General features: G+C 42.4%; 1 protein-coding gene across 3 annotated transcripts in view; it reads left to right on the plus strand.

Annotated features, from left to right (window-relative positions):
• Positions 1-18,384, plus strand: part of dock11 (dedicator of cytokinesis 11) — a 60,808-nt gene that overhangs the window by 23,233 nt on the left and 19,191 nt on the right. For 2 of the 3 annotated variants that reach the window (XM_061960358.2, XM_061960356.2), the window contains exons 22-44: positions 1,802-1,879; positions 1,958-2,047; positions 2,130-2,251; positions 2,324-2,393; positions 2,470-2,595; positions 3,642-3,713; positions 3,802-3,948; positions 4,017-4,100; positions 4,165-4,276; positions 4,591-4,629; positions 5,302-5,483; positions 5,637-5,750; positions 5,837-5,912; positions 6,047-6,132; positions 8,518-8,638; positions 8,717-8,783; positions 8,886-8,933; positions 9,004-9,149; positions 10,971-11,086; positions 12,941-13,078; positions 13,165-13,347; positions 13,409-13,522; positions 13,602-13,817. In XM_061960358.2, the coding sequence (XP_061816342.2) occupies positions 1,802-1,879; positions 1,958-2,047; positions 2,130-2,251; positions 2,324-2,393; positions 2,470-2,595; positions 3,642-3,713; positions 3,802-3,948; positions 4,017-4,100; positions 4,165-4,276; positions 4,591-4,629; positions 5,302-5,483; positions 5,637-5,750; positions 5,837-5,912; positions 6,047-6,132; positions 8,518-8,638; positions 8,717-8,783; positions 8,886-8,933; positions 9,004-9,149; positions 10,971-11,086; positions 12,941-13,078; positions 13,165-13,347; positions 13,409-13,522; positions 13,602-13,817 (2,547 nt within the window). The remainder of the gene's footprint in view (positions 1-1,801; positions 1,880-1,957; positions 2,048-2,129; positions 2,252-2,323; positions 2,394-2,469; positions 2,596-3,641; positions 3,714-3,801; positions 3,949-4,016; positions 4,101-4,164; positions 4,277-4,590; positions 4,630-5,301; positions 5,484-5,636; positions 5,751-5,836; positions 5,913-6,046; positions 6,133-8,517; positions 8,639-8,716; positions 8,784-8,885; positions 8,934-9,003; positions 9,150-10,970; positions 11,087-12,940; positions 13,079-13,164; positions 13,348-13,408; positions 13,523-13,601; positions 13,818-18,384) is intronic. The other variant, XM_061960357.2, reaches the window with a different exon arrangement.

Raw genomic sequence — 18,384 nt, forward strand, 5'->3', positions numbered from 1 at the left:
GGGAGCCATGGCGCCATTGTATCTATTGCAACCCATCCATCCATTTTCTACCGCTTATTCCCTTTGGGGTCGCGGGGGCGCTGGAGCCTATCTCAGCTACAATCGGGCGGAAGGCGGGGTACACCCTGGCCAAGTCGCCGCCTCATCGCAGGGCCATCTATTGCAACCATAAAGCCCAATCAATAACCATCCAAAAAGCGGTAACAATACTCCATTTATATTTCGTGACCTGAATATTGACCAAGTATTAGCGATATTGTTATTATAAGTGCTAATGTCAATGACCTACATTTAGAGGCGCAATAATCAGAGAGAGGTAACTTCCTTATGCTGCTGTTTTGAAATCATCATCTGGTGAGCTGCTTTCTCGCCTCGGTGCTTGTGAATTTTTATTTCAGATTATAAATCTTAGTCTCTCGCCTAATATTAAAATGATGAGAACATAAACTGAGAAGTTGGTACACTTTGACAGCCAACTTAGACACAGAGATGGCGAGAAAGACCTGAAAAGACGCTTCGTTCCACCCCCTTTTTTCTCTGCCAAGATTATAAGTCATTTTTCATCTAAACGAGAATATATAAAAATCCTAACAGTCGACATCCCAGTGAGAGCAGACATACCGGTAGTACAGTAAGTGATGTTTATTTAAGTTTGTTGGCTCTCATGTTGTCTACATGAGTTGTAGTCAGTGTTGTAGTTGACGGAAAAAGTTAATGTTGTGAGGGGTCTATGGAATTAATGCATTTCTGCATGCTTAAAATCATCAAAATACATAAATATCACATGTTATTATAAATGTGCCTTTTACTACATTACTTATAAACTTACAGCATGTATATGAAACATTTATGGAAGTGTTTGGATTTCCTTTTATGTGCTTTATAGGCAGGATAGAGCGAGTCCCTTAGACTCTTTTGTAAGCGGACTTTTGCTCGCATTTATTTACTATTTAGAATGCATTAAAAAAATAAAACATATGATGTGTGCTTGTCTTACATAAGGATTGTGAATGACAGGCAGAATTCTAAAAAAGTACAGTTCTCCTTAAAGGGCTGATTAAAAAAAATATATTTGATGCGTTTTAATGTCTCCTGGTGTTTTTTTTAATGCTGTTAGTTTTTTCATTTGAGAAATATTTTTACATATTTCCAATATAAAAAAAAAAGTTTTGCAATATGAATTTTCTTGCGTTTAGCTCATTCCAGATGCATGAATGCGCTGCTATGCTGTGCGCCTCCCTAAAGAGCACACCATCAGCTTGCTAAAAATAGTTTACAACATTGCAAAACAGCACAAGTTGGAGAGCATGATAACATGAATTTGCAGTAAATGACTGTTTCCGCGGTGATAGCCGCATAGTACACGCAAAAACTTTATTTGGATATGTCAGTCTGCACCACTTGTTATCAATTGTACATGCAGTCTTAGTAGATCACACGCAACACACACATTAATAATGGACACCGTTTTTTACTTCACACTTTTTATTTAGCACATGTTCGTATATCAGGCTTTTGGTGGGCTAGCTAGGGGCGAGTCAAAGGTATCATGTCCATGAGGAGGGAAGTTCTTTCCTCATGACGTCATGGAAAGACACAACTTTAAAAGCAACGTTTGAGCGTCTCTTTCTCTCGAAAGTGGAGCAAACAGGTGATGATGGATGATGATAGATAGTTGTCACCTTTTGTTGCTCATAAAAAGTCACTTTTGCACAACACTTTGAGATACTGTAGCATGTTTCATAACCAGCGTGTGAGCAAAATATGACGAAAAATTACACTTTTGGTCTTCTTGTTGCAGCCGGATATCAAGTGGGTTGAAAATGCAAAGCCACTGTTCAAAATGAGAAGTCGTGTTGCATCAACAATATATGCTCAGGTGACACCATCAGTTCAGATTTACTTATTTACATGGCAACACAGAGAAAATGTTTATTTATTTTTGTTTCCTCCTTAGGACCTACATCTCCACAAGTTCTTCCTGCATTGTCAGCTCATGAGGACCACATCAGAAAGCAACCAGGCAGAGCTAATCAAATACCTTAAGGTTAGATGATTTGGGAATCATTATGGATTAGAAATTAATTTACACTAGCTTCTTATAGTTTAAATCATCCTTTCACCCTTAGTGCCTGCACGCCATGGAGACACACGTCATGATCAACTTTTTGCCTGTGGTGCTGATGCAATTGTTTGAGGTGCTATCAGCAGCCACCAAGGAAGCCCAGCAGATTGCGGTCAACTCTCTTCGGTCAGTCAGTTGATCATTTGTGTGTATTATGTTTGCATTTGATCGTGATGATGGCCTTCTGTGTCTCTGCAGCGTTGTCATACATGTAGTCTCGAGATGTCACGAGGAAGGGCTGGAAAACTACCTGCGTTCTTTTGTCAAGGTATTTGGCTTCTCACCTGCTTCAGCGTCCCACAAACAATAAATGCCCATTAAAAATGTTCTCTCTCTCTTCTCAGTACGTGTTTGTGTCAACCAAGCTTATACCTGGAAAAACTGCGTACACTCATGAGGTGCTGGCTACGGCGGTCACGTCCATTCTTAAGCAGACGGCAGATTTCAACACCAGCAACAAGCTGCTCAAGGTGCCTGTTGTTGTACTAATAGTAAACAGCGGGTGGCACACTTGCCCAGTAAGCTGGAGCTTATTCCAGCTGACTTTAGTGTGAGAGGCTGGGTACACCCTAGACTTTTGACAGTCAATCACAGGGTACATGCGTTTGAGTGACATATGAGTTATTACGGTATGCCACGTCACAGCATCTCCATGTAGACGAGGCACAAAACAGTTATTTACAGCACAATAAGGGACAGTTGTGGAAGCATATTTTTACAACAAAGCAGAAAGTGATATTTTTGATTGTGGGTGTTTTTTTACCCTCTGTGTTTATGTTTCGCCATGTTTTTTGCGTTTTTGCTTGATTGTAAAGGATCAAAGAGGTGGTCTGAGAAGGAAACAGGAGGGACGTTCTTACGTTCTTAATATCCAGTGTTTTGTTGTACATTGTTAATATTGAAAATCCCACATTTTTTATTTAAGGGGACATTCTGGGTGTCTAATTCAGTGAAAAACTAAAATTCCATTCAGTTTTTTGAGGTGGTCTGCCGCAAGGTATTTTATTTTTTAGCATTCTATTTAGATATTTTTGTGTTAGTTTTTGCATTAGTCTATATCAATATACACACACACACACACTGGTCCCCAGATGCATTTGTTTTCTATCAATGTGGTCACGAGTCAAAATAATTGCCCAGGTCTGATTTAGGGTCTCCATTTAACTTAACATGCTTGAAGTAGTAAAAAATCCCGTGCATGCACAGCAAGAACATGTCATATCCACAAAGAGTTGCCTCAACAGAAATTTTAAGCCTCGATCTTCTGACTGTGAGGCTGACCGCAAACCACTAATCACCGTGGGGTCCACATTCATGACATTCATTGTTGACTCAAACTGATAAAATATTTTCAGCAGCGTTTTTTTAATTGTGTGCAACTTAGTTTATTTTAAATCTTTTTTTTCTGTTAGTTTTAATTAATGGGTAGGTATTCTTACCTTTTGAATTATTTTCCAGTTAAATGTTTTAACACTTTAATCGGGAAATGATCAAAATTGCTTTTATTTTTCTATAGTACTCATGGTTCTTCTTCGAAACAATGGCCAAATCCATGGCCCAGTATCTACAAGAGGACAACCGCATGAAGGTTGGTGTTTAAAACCTCTGAATACAATCAGTTGCACGTCATTTGTGCACTTAAACGCTTGACATGGTCTCTACCAATATCATCCCAGATGCCCCGGGCCCAGCGCTTCCCAGACACATTCTACCAAGCTCTGCAGTCTCTGGTGCTGTCCATCATGCCTCATATCACCATTCGCCACATGGAGATCCCTGAGGAAGCACGCTGTGTCAACCTGAGCTTGGCCAATTTCATTAAGGTGTGCACACCAACTGCACGTGGAAACAACTTGCAGCCTTACTTATCTTATTTCTCCTCCCTCCTCAGAGGTGTCTGACCTTCATGAACAGAGGGTTTGCATTTACTCTGGTCAACCACTACATGTGCCACTTTACTCTCAAAGACCCAAAGGTGTGCAAACACAAAGATTGGTTTAGTCTCTGAGAGCGTGCTCATGCATGCATGTCAACCACAGGTGCTGACCGAAGTGAAGTTTGACTTTCTGATGGCGGTGTGCAACCACGAGCACTTCATCCCCCTCAACCTGCCTATGGCCTTTGGGCGCACTAAGCTGCAGAGGGTGCAAGGTATGAAGGCCTCTAAACACGCTTACCGGTTTAATTAGTGCCCACAGCACCTCCGTCTCCTCCCTTTTTCACCTGCATCCCACACACTGATCCCCTCTTAACAGTTCTACTGGCCACTTCATTGGGAACGTGTGTACAGTCCATTGCAAAAAATATTTTTGTATGAATTTGCATTTGATTCTACATGCAGTTCACATGATTCAGCCAGCCTGTAGTCACAATTGTAATGTTCACATTTTATTTAAATGTTGCATGGATCGTTTCACCCCCAATTACTTTATTTGTACCCCCTCCCCCTTTTTGCTTGTGGTCAGATTTTATTCTGTATGCGACGGAGCTTTTTGGTCCTGTAGGTAGGTGACGCTCACAACACCGTCTGTCTCTCCCAGTGCTCTGCACTCTACCGCCGCCCGTTCATTAACTACCACTCGCCCGGTGCACGATGCTATTGCTCAAGTTAATGCTTGCGTGTTGCAGACTAGAGGAGCATTGCTTCTGTGGGAACTGACTCTCTCGATGAGTAATTAAATTAATCATTTTTCTTCACCTGTCTCTTGCACTATCATTAGAGATAATGATTGTTTGTGGGTACTTCCCAGGATGCACTGCCTGTTTTGATATTAACACATGGTGGCATTGCACACGGTCGCTTCACTTTGACCACTGCTGAATTATGACTGTTTGCTTAAAGTGCAAACATTATAAAATTATAAATTTCCTGCATGAGGAAATATATAATGAAACTCTACTGTTGTTCTTTCTTTTGTACATTAACAATATTTTAACCATGTAGGTCAATTCACAGTAGTGGTTAGTTTTGAAAAATTATGTAAGTCAAATTATTGGCATCTGGGTACAATATTTTCTAAATCAAATACTAATTATTGTAAAATCCTGTTGGAACTAATATTTTATATATATGTGAGTGACAAAGAAAGAAAGTTTCACCTTGTTATTTTTTTAGTGATATTGTACTCCACTGCTTAACAATGTTCTGACACTTCCTGATTTGGGCCCGATCACAGAGCAGAGTCTTGAGTTCAGTCTGACTGAGGACTACTGCCGTAACCACTTCTTGGTTGGCCTGCTGCTCCGGGAAGTGGCGGCAGCCCTGCAGCAAGGCCCCGAGGTCCAACAGCTAGCCGTAGGCGTCCTCAAGAACCTGCTGATAAAACACGCCATGGACAACCGCTACACGGCTTTCAAGGTGGGCGACATGGACCTGTAGCCCAATAATCACACTCATAGCTTAAATCATAATTTTGTTGATTGCGTATTTTATTAAGATAAATTATGTATTCACTCCCCTTAAGAAAACAGCAGAGGTGGTTTACTAATATCAAGTTATCTGTTGTTTTAGAACCAGCAGGCCAGGATCTGTTTGCTCTACCTGCCTCTGTTTGAGCTCCTCTACCAGAACCTGAAGCAGCTGTCCGCCCAGCCATACATTTCCAGCCCCGGACTGAATCTCAATGTCAGTCCCTGGTTTTCCTCTCCTAATTCTGAGACATATTTCGAGTTGGGTTTTTTTTAAGGCAATGTTAATTTTATTGCTTGCAGGGCTCGAGAGATGACCTCTTGTCAAACAGTTCTGCAGACAGCAGGAGAATCAGCACCGCCATAGAACGAGATCATGGTGAGTAAAGAGACATCATGTCCATAACATCACTCAAGTGACAAGTTGAAATGACAGGAATGTTTATTTGAAGGGCGTAGCTGATTATTGTGCTGACAGGAACAAACACATGATTGACATGTTGTTGCATGCAGGCCCGCCCACCCTTAACGGCCATGTGAGGAGGGAGGACTCCAGAGGCTCTCTCTTTATGGATCCTGGAACACCAGATAGCATTGAGGTTGGGCCTTTTAAATGAGTTTCCATGGTGACATCTGCCCCATATTTGCTTGTGCTTTAAATAGGCGTTTTACAGTAGTTAAAAATTAATCGTAAAGAAGAAAAACTCTGTTCATGTAGTTTTATTGTCTTCTCTTTTGAAACCTAGCTGCAGTTCTAAACACAAATAAATGATTTACTGATACATCATACAATACATACAATGACATACGGTACAATAAATATATATATGTGTGTATATATATATATATATATATATATAAGTGTATGTATATATATATATATATATATATATATATGTGTGTATGTATATATATATACATATATACATATTGAGATATTAATAAAAGGCCAAATCACAACTAAGTCAATTTACCAAAACTGTATTTATTAAACAGTTATTAAGCAGTGGCACAAACATTCATGTCATTTCCAAAACAGAAAGTGCAAGATTGTCAGAGACATTTTAAAACAAGTTATTAGTGCACTTTTGTGCATGGTGTCACTAAGATGACTTATCAAAACAACACTAAATTAAAGTGCACTTTTTGTACAGAATGCCACTACAATAGTTTAAAACATGATGTCACACAAGATATTTCAATAAGTGTCACATAAAAATGAGCTGCATATCAAATAGTATATGTCCTACAGTGTTGATGTGGAAATAGTTGCTTCGGCATTTAGTTGGTGTGGCACCGAACGGAGATGTTGACATGTAAAGAAGTATTCCCGCTTGAAGCCAAACCACCGTCAGACGATGGACCCCGTGCTGTTTTTCTTGGGAATTTATTATTCCTCCGTTTGTTACCAGATTCACACCTTCTTTCTCTTGTATTACCACTCAAACCACACCGTTAGCTGTTAGCATCACAGCTAACGTTACCATGTCGCTGCCTGTCTGCTCCGCGGGAGCGTGTGACGTTGCTCACGTGACAGTATGTGACATATGTAAGAAGGTGCGCTTGTTTTAAGTGTCTGTGAGAAGGAGAGACAGGAAAGAGTGAGAAACGCATGCAGTTTAATACCCCGCAGCTAAAAGCAACTGCCTGAGAACGTATATTTGAATATCACGATATAGTCATTTTCTATATCGTACAGAGACAAACCCGCGATATATCGCCCAGCCTTAATCTATATATATATATATGTATGCGCCCCCCGCGACCCCGAAGGGAATAAGCGGTAGAAAATGGATGGATGGATGGATGTATATATGTGTGTGTGTGTACTTTACATGCAATATATATTGCTACTTTACATGCAGTCGGCCTTCGGCCAAATTTTTCTTAGCCCATTGCGGCCCTCGAGTCAAAAAGTTTGGACACTCTTGCTGTAATGGATTGAGATCCTGCAGTGTCTGCAAGGTTCCCCTGCTTAAGAAGACACACATCCAAGTCTGGCATTTGACAGTCAACCCGTGAATGAGTCAGACAAGGCTTGGAAGAATGTGATGTGGCCACATCAGGCCAAAATTGAGCTCGGGCAGACAAATTGTGAAAACGAGGCCAAAATAAGCATCCCTACGGATGGAGGTGAAAACATTTTGCTTTGAGGCTTTTTCTCTGACCAAAATGTTTAGTATATCCATATGTGGAAACAGTGGAATTAAATTATGGAATGGATTAAGCAAAGAAGTCAAACAATGTAATAATATGAGCCAGTTTAGGAAACAGTTTAATCTCAGTGTTTATAAAGTATAAAGAAGAATAATCCCGATAAACATTGTGAACCTTATTGAAAGTGAGATAATCCCATTCTTCTCATTATTTGAATCAAAATGCACTTAATTATTTATGAGAACTTTGTTCATTGTTTATTTATGTAATGAATAGTTATTTACTTACTTATATACTTTATTCACTGTTGTGTTACAGACTGAGTACAAACTAATGTGTTAGAAATTACTATGAAGCAAAAATGAGAATGATTAAATAAAAACTGCTTCTTGCTACTCCTTTTTGGACATGTTTTAGTGAGTAACTGGAAATGTGATCAATCAAATTGTGAGTAACTGGAAATGTGATCAATCAAATTGTGATTGATTGCATGCATGTTTGAAATAAACTAACAATCATAATCATAAAATCCCTACTAAATGGTGCAACCTTTGTGACTTTGCTTGGAGATCAAATACTTATTTCATGCACTCAAAATAGAAATTTAATTGAGAACCTTTATTTAATGTTTATTCTGTATTTCTCCTAAAATGTACCATAAAAATGGTAATGCTTGTATCTTCACAAAATCAGCAGGGAATCAAATACTTATTTTGTCCACTTTGTTGACAATGCAAAACAAGACAGTAGCTTTGTGTATACATTTTTCTGTTCAATAGATGCATTAGGAATTGCAGCATTACATTTATGTTGTAACTTTTTTGCAGCTGCAGAGACGTGGTTCCACCATGAGCAGCAGTCCAGGGCCCCCTGCTGGCCGTCTGGGACCATATGAGATTAAAGGCCTTCTGTTTACCTTCATGCATGTGGCCAAGACTTTGTCGGAGGGTGGGTCATGGTCGACGCGCTGTTTCGAGCCTTCTGCTGGAAAATAGAATTAGAAAATAAATTGCTGTTTGTCTGCAGATACTCTTATGGCCTACTGGAACAAAATTAGCCCTCAAGACATCATGAACTTCCTCAATTTGCTTGAGTGAGAAGCCTTAATCTGATTTAGATGATATTGGAACTTTTTAATAATTGCATAACCAAGCTTCCTTGCTGACATTCCCAATCACTTCCCATGTGCTTCCAGGACTTGTCTGGTTCAATTTCGTTATGTTGGAAAGAGGAACATCAGTCGGTAAGATGTCACACTTTTTGCCTTTGGAAATTTGAACGATAACTTTATTATTATTTCTTTTTTTTTATAGGAGTCAGGAGACATGCATGTCCAAGCTCTTCTCGCCTGACAGGAAGTCGCAGACCATGCCGGCCATACGCTACAACCGCGCCAGCACCTTTCAGACTAAAATAAGCCAGTTTAACACCATGGAGGCCTCCTTGACTCTCAACATAGGTGTGGCGCACCATTTGTTTCAGCTGCACTCTTGAACTTGTTCAAGCAAGTTGAAGTACATGTTAACTCATGTTTGCTATACTTTTCCACCTGATTAATGTAGCATGTATTTCACCTGAAATTTAATTGAAACCCAAATGTTTTAAGGCTCCTGTCACATTAATGTGTACATGCTAACACAATGTACAGGTAAAAGCCAGTAAATTAGAATATTTTGAAAAACTTGATTTATTTCAGTAATTGCATTCAAAAGGTGTAACTTGTACATTATATTTATTCATTGCACACAGACTGATGCATTCAAATGTTTATTTCATTTAATTTTGATGATTTGAAGTGGCAACAAATGAAAATCCAAAATTGCGTGTGTCACAAAATTAGAATATTACTTAAGGCTAATACAAAAAAGGGATTTTTAGAAATGTTGGCCAACTGAAAAGTATGAAAATGAAAAATATGAGCATGTACAATACTCAATACTTGGTTGGAGCTCCTTTTGCCTCAATTACTGCGTTAATGCGGCGTGGCATGGAGTCGATGAGTTTCTGGCACTGCTCAGGTGTTATGAGAGCCCAGGTTGCTCTGATAGTGGCCTTCAACTCTTCTGCGTTTTTGGGTCTGGCATTCTGCATCTTCCTTTTCACAATACCCCACAGATTTTCTATGGGGCTAAGGTCAGGGGAGTTGGCGGGCCAATTTAGAACAGAAATACCATGGTCCGTAAACCAGGCACGGGTAGATTTTGCGCTGTGTGCAGGCGCCAAATCCTGTTGGAACTTGAAATCTCCATCTCCATAGAGCAGGTCAGCAGCAGGAAGCATGAAATGCTCTAAAACTTGCTGGTAGACGGCTGCGTTGACCCTGGATCTCAGGAAACAGAGTGGACCGACACCAGCAGATGACATGGCACCCCAAACCATCACCCAAACATGCAAATTTTGCATTTCCTTTGGAAATCGAGGTCCCAGAGTCTGGAGGAAGACAGGAGAGGCACAGGATCCACGTTGCCTGAAGTCTAGTGTAAAGTTTCCACCATCAGTGATGGTTTGGGGTGCCATGTCATCTGCTGGTGTCGGTCCACTCTGTTTCCTGAGATCCAGGGTCAACGCAGCCGTCTACCAGCAAGTTTTAGAGCACTTCATGCTTCCTGCTGCTGACCTGCTCTATGGAGATGGAGATTTCAAGTTCCAACAGGACGTGGCGCGTGCACACAGCGCAAAATCTACCCGTGCCTGGTTTACGGACCATGGTATTTCTGTTCTAAATTGGCCCGCCAACTCCCCTGACCTTAGCCCCATAGAAAATCTGTGGGGTATTGTGAAAAGGAAGATGCAGAATGCCAGACCCAAAAACGCAGAAGAGTTGAAGGCCACTATCAGAGCAACCTGGGCTCTCATAACACCTGAGCAGTGCCAGAAACTCATCGACTCCATGCCACGCTGCATTAACGCAGTAATTGAGGCAAAAGGAGCTCCAACCAAGTATTGAGTATTGTACATGCTCATATTTTTCATTTTCATACTTTTCAGTTGGCCAACATTTCTAAAAATCCCTTTTTTGTATTAGCCTTAAGTAATATTCTAATTTTGTGACACACGGAATTTTGGATTTTCATTTGTTGCCACTTCAAATCATCAAAATTAAATGAAATAAACATTTGAATGCATCAGTCTGTGTGCAATGAATAAATATAATGTACAAGTTACACCTTTTGAATGCAATTACTGAAATAAATCAAGTTTTTCAAAATATTCTAATTTACTGGCTTTTACCTGTAGCTATGTAGAGTGCACAGTAACATAATGTGATTGTGTGGTCCAGGGACAGGGCCATCTGAAGCAGAAATCCATCACCAGGCTGTGCTGGAGGGCAACATCTCCACCGAGGTCTGTCTAAGTGTTCTGGATCTTCTTTCGCTTTTTACACAATGTTTTAAGGTAAGCACACACTCATCAGCAAGAATTTTTCAACTAACTACTCTGTTTATTTACGGTGTAACAAAAAAATGCTGCCTTGCCCTAAAAGCATAACACACACTGTGTATATAGTAGGCCCTTGCGAATGTGGAGCCGGGGAAGAGGGGGGTCCTGTTTTGCTTGACAAAGCACATATAAAATGTCAAATAATGGATGACAGAGCACTTCATATGAAATTTTATCACAAATGAATTCTTAGCCGCTTCCTGCTCCGTTACTGACAAGAATATAATAGCACATTTTCCCATATAGTCACACAAGCTCCCGTGGCGCACAGAAATAGTCCCGGTCTTACAAGGCAGAGGTACCGGGTTCGAATTCCAGTCGGGTTGAGATGGGAAGGTTTTAATGATGTTAAAATTATTATTTTGCACTACAAAAATGTATTATTGAACAATTGATTTTCCATGAGTGTGTTTGAGTACAAAACATGCATCAAATTGAATTCAGGTTTGAATAAAAAAAGAATAAAACTTGTTTCACATAAAGTGTGAGCACTTTTTGTAATTGGGGTGGGGAAGGGCACCAAATAGAATTCTGCTTAGGGCCACAATTGAGGCTGGAGGTGCCCTGATAACAGCACGCAAACTTAAACTGCTTGGGTTTTATTGATACTTCCATTCAAATATTTAAAAAAAAACGGCGACCAGGTAATTTGCTGATACTGTAAATACAATTCTCAAATAAGAACTATAATAATGAATAATAGTTTAAGGTAGGGAGTCCCTATCAACATTTTTGTGCTCCGATCTGATTTTTTTGGCCAAAGATCTGATCCAAATTCAAGTCCCGATTCGATACTTTGACAAAGAACTGAAAATGTTTGAAGGCAACTAACGAAAATAAACACAATAAATATTTTTTTCATAACGCTTATCTAATTACATTTAGAATTTGCTAGTATTGTTGTAAATCAGATTATGTATTAAATTTGTAGTATTGAATGCCACATACATCTTTTTTTCCACAAAATAAAGTGGCTAGTGCACAATAACTAAACAAAAGCAAAAACTACTGTTGGCTCCCATTTAAATCTTTTTGGAATTGCCCTCAAAGTCTTCCTTCCAGAGACTTAATAAAAACGACTCAAAAAATTAATTTGTCATAAGATCAAGGGATAGGTTGATTGGCAACACTATATTGGCCCTATTGTGTGAATGTGAGTGTGAATGTTGTCTGTCTATCTGTGTTGGCCCTGTGATGAGGTGGCGACTTGTCCAGGGTGTACCCCGCCTTCCGCCCGAATGCAGCTGATAGGCTCCAGCACCCCCCGCGACCCCAAAAGGGACAAGCGGTAGAAAATGGATGGAGGGATAAGATCAAGAACGATAAATGATTGCAAAACCTTCAACACTTTCTTTCCTGTTCTCTCTTGTCCCGTCCACTTTGTCGTTTTTCTTTCATTTATTTCTCGTAATCCACACACAGGCCACATCATCGTCAGCACAAGCTACATCACTAACAGGTGTGTGTGTCTCATATGAGCTCTATTGGAGAAGTCTTGTGCTTTTTTTGCTCATTAACTGAATTATCAAAGTAACAAAATACAAATCGATGCTTTTTTCTAACTGAATTTATCGATTTACTCGATAAATCATTGCAGCCCTAACTGGGACACAGCTGTGGTTAAGATTGGCTGGGCTCAGCAGGACATCAGCCAATCACCGATCAGTTAAAAATGGCAAATATCGGCCCAACTCCTTTGTCAACATGATACAATATTACTGACTGCTCTGTAATATTAATTGGGCATAGTTTTGAGGGTACTTAAAACATTTTTCAAACCATGTATATTTTGTTGTGTGTCCTTGTCAGACCCAGCTGCTGGACAGCGACGGTCACAACCCGCTGATGAGAAAGATGTTTGACGTGTACCTGACCTTTCTTAAAGTGAGCCAATCAGAAGCCGCCTTTAGGCACGTGTTCGCCGCCCTGCGAGCATTCATGAACAAGGTTGGTTAAAACACACAGTGGGGTTCAAGCAGGGTCGTGTAATTGATAAATTTGGAGTGGATTACACTAATGTGATGTCTCGGTAGTTCCCTTCAGTGCTATTCAAAGGTCGTGTGACCCTTTGTGAGCTTCTATGCTGCGAGGTGCTCAAGTGCTGTGTCTCCAAGATGGCTTCTTTGAGGGCCGAGGCCTCGGCGCTGCTCTACCTGCTCATGAGGAATAACTATGAATACACCAAGAGGAAGACATTCCTGCGCACACATCTGCAGGTAAAGTCCAAGCGAGCCTAGCCTTTGACCCGCTGTAGTTCAACCTCCAATTCCTAAACAGATCATCATAGCTGTGAGCCAGCTGATCTCTGATGTGGCACTCAGCGGCAGCTCGCGTTTCCAGGAGTCGCTCTCAATCATCAACAACTTTGCAAACAGCGACAAGTCAATGAAGGTAACGTTAGCTGTCTGTCTGTCGTCTTGCCTCACTGTTTTAGTAAGCTTGCATATTCAAGGGCTGGCTTTAAATTTAGTCCACAGCGTTTCCCTCAGAAGTAAAGGGTCTTACGAAGCGCATCCGTACGGTGCTGATGGCCACGGCCCAGATGAGGGAGCATGAGAAAGACCCAGAAATGTTGCTGGACCTGCAGTACAGCCTGGCCCGGTCTTACGCCAGCACCCCCGAGCTAAGACGAACATGGCTGGACAGCATGGCCCGTGCCCACCTCAAGAATAATGATCTCTCAGAGGTACAAACATCATCTCAGCATTCAGTTACTGGGCCAAAATAGCTTAAAAATAACCCCAGCAATATTCTGCAGCGGGGGTGTAACATTACAAGTATTCGTAATCTGATTTTTTTAGTACGGTATGGTACAGAATAGTACAAAGCCGTACAGAGTTCCCACATTGTACATATGAGTAAAAAACAGGAAGTAAACCTTCCCATAGTTACGTGTCCATTAGGTAAACAAATACAGTGCAGCCTACTTTTTGGCGAGTGGAAGTTATGGCGAGCTATACAGTAGTATCTCAATTTACGAGCTTAACTCAGCTCTTGACCATTATCTTATCTACTCTACCAGGAAAAAAACATGAAAGTGTAAAAAGACATGCATGTAATCCAACTTTGGAAAAGATACTAAATTCAAAACTACCTCAATTCAACAGTGAAATAAGTGCCATCGACTGAAATGACAAATTATTACTAAAGAATCTAGAATAAATGTTAGCAAATTTTCATACAAAAGTTGAAACTGGACGTAAAAAAATTGTCTCTGTACAAAAATGAAAAAGTCGGAACTAGAAACTACCTTGGTTAAACTCAGAAATACTGAAACTTCTCAAACAGAAAGCCTTAGCCCTTAAGTTTTACAGAACACCAAAGACCCAGGAAACAAAACTAAAATTAATGCAGATTAGAAATGAATGTACTGTTGTAATGCGTAAAGCTAAAATGGATTACTGTACTTTCAAAATCAAATAACTCAAGTTGCCTCAAACCCTAAAATGTTATGGAAAACACTTAAAAGCATAACTGGTGAGTATAAAAAGTACAACCCAAACCAAATTCAAATCAACTTTAATGGAATTCTCATGACTGAACACGAAACAATTGCAAATTCTTTCAATAACTACTCTATGACATCCATAAAAGAGTGGGCATCTCAATTTACAACCCCAAATCATATGGCAGAAACTCAATCTGTATCATCACATTTTGTATTTGCAGAAATCTCACAGGTGGCGATCTGTTAAACTTTGCGTTTCTTAATTCCCATTCTTATGATATAAACATTCTAGACACAACAAGCTGCTCAGTAACTGTCAACATGGCTTTTGCTTCTGTTCATAGGCCTCAGGGAAGCTTTCCACACAGTAATTTATCAGATTTTTCCAAATAAGCTAAGCTCAGTTCATGTTTCTTCATCTGTAATTCAACTACTCTCATCCTATCTCAGCAACAGATCGCAGATAATCAAGGTTGTACACGCTAAATCACCACCTCTTGACTCCAAAATGATAGACACAGGCCAGTTCTCTCGGTCCCTTACTTTTTCTTCTTTACATCAATTATCTCCCTCTTGTCTGTAATTATTAAAATGGTTTATTGTATGCAGATGACGGTCATCTTATACTCTGATCTAAATCCAAATACAACTATCTCTAAGCTGTCACTTGATTTTCAAAACTTGGAGATATGGTTGAGGGATAACCACCTTACAATCAATATACAGAAAACTGAATGCATGCACTTTCACTCACTCAGGAAGCTTTTATCTATATCTAATTCATTAGTTCTTGCCAATCAAACACTCTACAACAACAACCTACAACCATCTTGGTGTGCTTCTGGATTCAAGTCTCTCATACAGAGAGCACAGCTTAAACCTAACAAAAAGCTGCAGCAAAAATTGAATGTTTACAACAAAATCTGACCATACCTGTCACTTTTTATATCTGAAAGCTATTTAAATGCCATAATCCTGCCAAGTACATATGTCTGCCCATTTGGACACTTACCACTAATGATGTAATAGAGCCTGTGGCAAGGCTCTATAACAGAGCTTGCGAGATTCATAAAAGTCTTCCCAGTTGGATACATCAGTGTACTGCACTGTGTCAGGTAAATGCTTTTACTTTCCCAAATTCTATAAATTATCATGCCATCAATGTTTACTTTTATTTAAAAAATAACTCTCTTTTTCAAGCTCTGAGTGTTCTCATTCCGACCGTGAGCACTGGGCACTCCCGGATCACAAGATCACGCTTCGCGGAACTTCTCCATGTTCCGGCTTTTCAAAACAATTATAGCTCTCTGAGCTGCCACCTTAACGTGGTAGAGGAGTTTGCGTGTCCCAATGATCCTAGGAGCTATGTTGTCCGGGGGCTTTATGCCCCCTGGTAGGGTCTCCCAAGGCAAACTGGTCCTAGGTGAGGGATCAGACAAAGAGCAGCTCGAAGATCTCTATGAGGAACACTGACAAGGAACCCAGATTTCCCTCGCCCGGACGCGGGTCACCGGGGCCCCCCTCTGGAGCCAGGCCCGGAGGTGGGGCACGATGGCGAGCGCCTGGTGGCCGGGCCTGCCCCCATGGGGCCCGGCCGGGCACAGCCCGAAGAGGCCACGTGGGTCCCCCCTCCAATGGGCTCACCACCCATAGCAGGGGTCATAGAGGTCGGGTGCGATGTGAGCTGGGCGGCAGCCGAAGGCGGGGCACTTGGCGGTCCGATCCTCGGCTACAGAAGCTAGCTCTTGGGACGTGGAACGTCATCTCGCTGGGGGGGAAGGAGTCTGAGCTAGTGCGCGAGGTGGAGAAGTTCCGGCTAGATATAGTCGGACTCACTTCGACGCACAGCAAGGGCTCTGGAACCAGTTCTCTCGAGAGGGGCTGGACTCTCTTCCACTCTGGCGTTGCCGGCAGTGAGAGGCGACGGGCTGGGGTGGCAATTCTTGTTTCCCCCCGGCTCAGAGCCTGCACATTGGAGTTCAACCCGGTGGACGAGAGGGTAGCTTCCCTCCGCCTTCGGGTGGGGGACGGGTCCTGACTGTGGTTTGCGCTTATGCGCCAAACCACAGCTCAGAGTACCCACCCTTTTTGGATTCACTCGAGGGAGTACTTGAGAGTGCGCCCCCGGGTGATTCCCTCGTTCTACTGGGAGACTTCAATGCTCATGTTGGCAGCGACAGTGAAACCTGGAGAGGCGTGATTGGGAAGAATGGCCGCCCGGATCTGAATCCGAGTGGTGTTTTGTTATTGGACTTTTGTGCTCGTCACAGATTGTCAATAACAAACACCATGTTCAAATATAAGGGTGTCCATATGTGCACTTGGCACCAGGACACCCTAGGCCGCAGTTCCATGATCGACTTTGTAGTTGTGTCATCGGATTTGCGGCCTCATGTTTTGGACACTCGGGTGAAGAGAGGGGCGGAGCTTTCTACCGATCACCACCTGGTGGTGAGTTGGCTGCGATGGTGGGGGAGGATGCCGGACAGACCTGGCAGGCCCAAACGCATTGTGAGGGTTTGCTGGGAACGTCTGGCAGAGTCTCCTGTCAGAGAGAGTTTCAATTCCCACCTCCGGAAGAACTTTGAACATGTCACGAGGGAGGTGCTGGAAATTGAGTCCGAATGGACCATGTTCCGCGCCTCTATTGTCGAGGCGGCTGATTGGAGCTGTGGCCGCAAGGTAGTTGGTGCTTGTCGTGGCGGTAATCCTAGAACCCGTTGGTGGACACCGGCGGTGAGGGATGCCGTCAAGCTGAAGAAGGAGTCCTATCGGGTTCTTTTGGCTCATAGGACTCCTGAGGCAGCGGACAAGTACCGACAGGCCAAGCGGTGTGTGGCTTCAGCGGTCGCAGAGGCAAAAACTCGGACATGGGAGGAGTTCGGTGAGGCCATGGAAAACGACTTCCGGACGGTTTCGAAGCAATTCTGGTCCACCATCCGCCGCCTCAGGAAGGGGAAGCAGTGCACTATCAACACCGTGTATGGTGAGGATGGTGTTCTGCTGACCTCGACTGCGGATGTTGTGGATCGGTGGAGGGAATACTTCGAAGACCTCCTCAATCCCACCAACACGTCTTCCTATGAGGAAGCAGTGCCTGGGGAGTCTGTGGTGGGCTCTCCTATTTCTGGGGCTGAGGTTGCTGAGGTAGTTAAAAAGCTCCTCGGTGGCAAGGCCCCGGGGGTAGATGAGATCCGCCCGGAGTTCCTTAAGGCTCTGGATGCTGTGGGGCTGTCTTGGTTGACAAGACTCTGCAGCATCGCGTGGACATCGGGGGCGGTACCTCTGGATTGGCAGACCGGGGTGGTATTTCCTCTCTTTAAGAAGGGGAACCGGAGGGTGTGTTCTAACTATCGTGGGATCACACTCCTCAGCCTTCCCGGTAAGGTCTATTCAGGTGTACTGGAGAGGAGGCTACGCCGGATAGTCGAACCTCGGATTCAGGAGGAACAGTGTGGTTTTCGTCCTGGTCGTGGAACTGTGGACCAGCTCTATACTCTCGGCAGGGTCCTTGAGGGTGCATGGGAGTTTGCCCAACCAGTCTACATGTGTTTTGTGGACTTGGAGAAGGCATTCGACCGTGTCCCTCGGGAAGTCCTGTGGGGAGTGCTCAGAGAGTACGGGGTATCGGACTGTCTGATTGTGGCAGTCCGCTCCCTGTATGATCAGTGCCAGAGCTTGGTCCGCATTGCCGGTAGTAAGTCGGACACGTTTCCAGTGAGGGTTGGACTCCGCCAAGGCTGCCCTTTGTCACCGATTCTGTTCATAACTTTTATGGACAGAATTTCTAGGTGCAGTCAAGGCG

The sequence above is a fragment of the Nerophis lumbriciformis genome, linkage group LG05 (assembly GCF_033978685.3).
Source record: "Nerophis lumbriciformis linkage group LG05, RoL_Nlum_v2.1, whole genome shotgun sequence".
NCBI classification, from domain to species: domain Eukaryota; kingdom Metazoa; phylum Chordata; class Actinopteri; order Syngnathiformes; family Syngnathidae; genus Nerophis; species Nerophis lumbriciformis.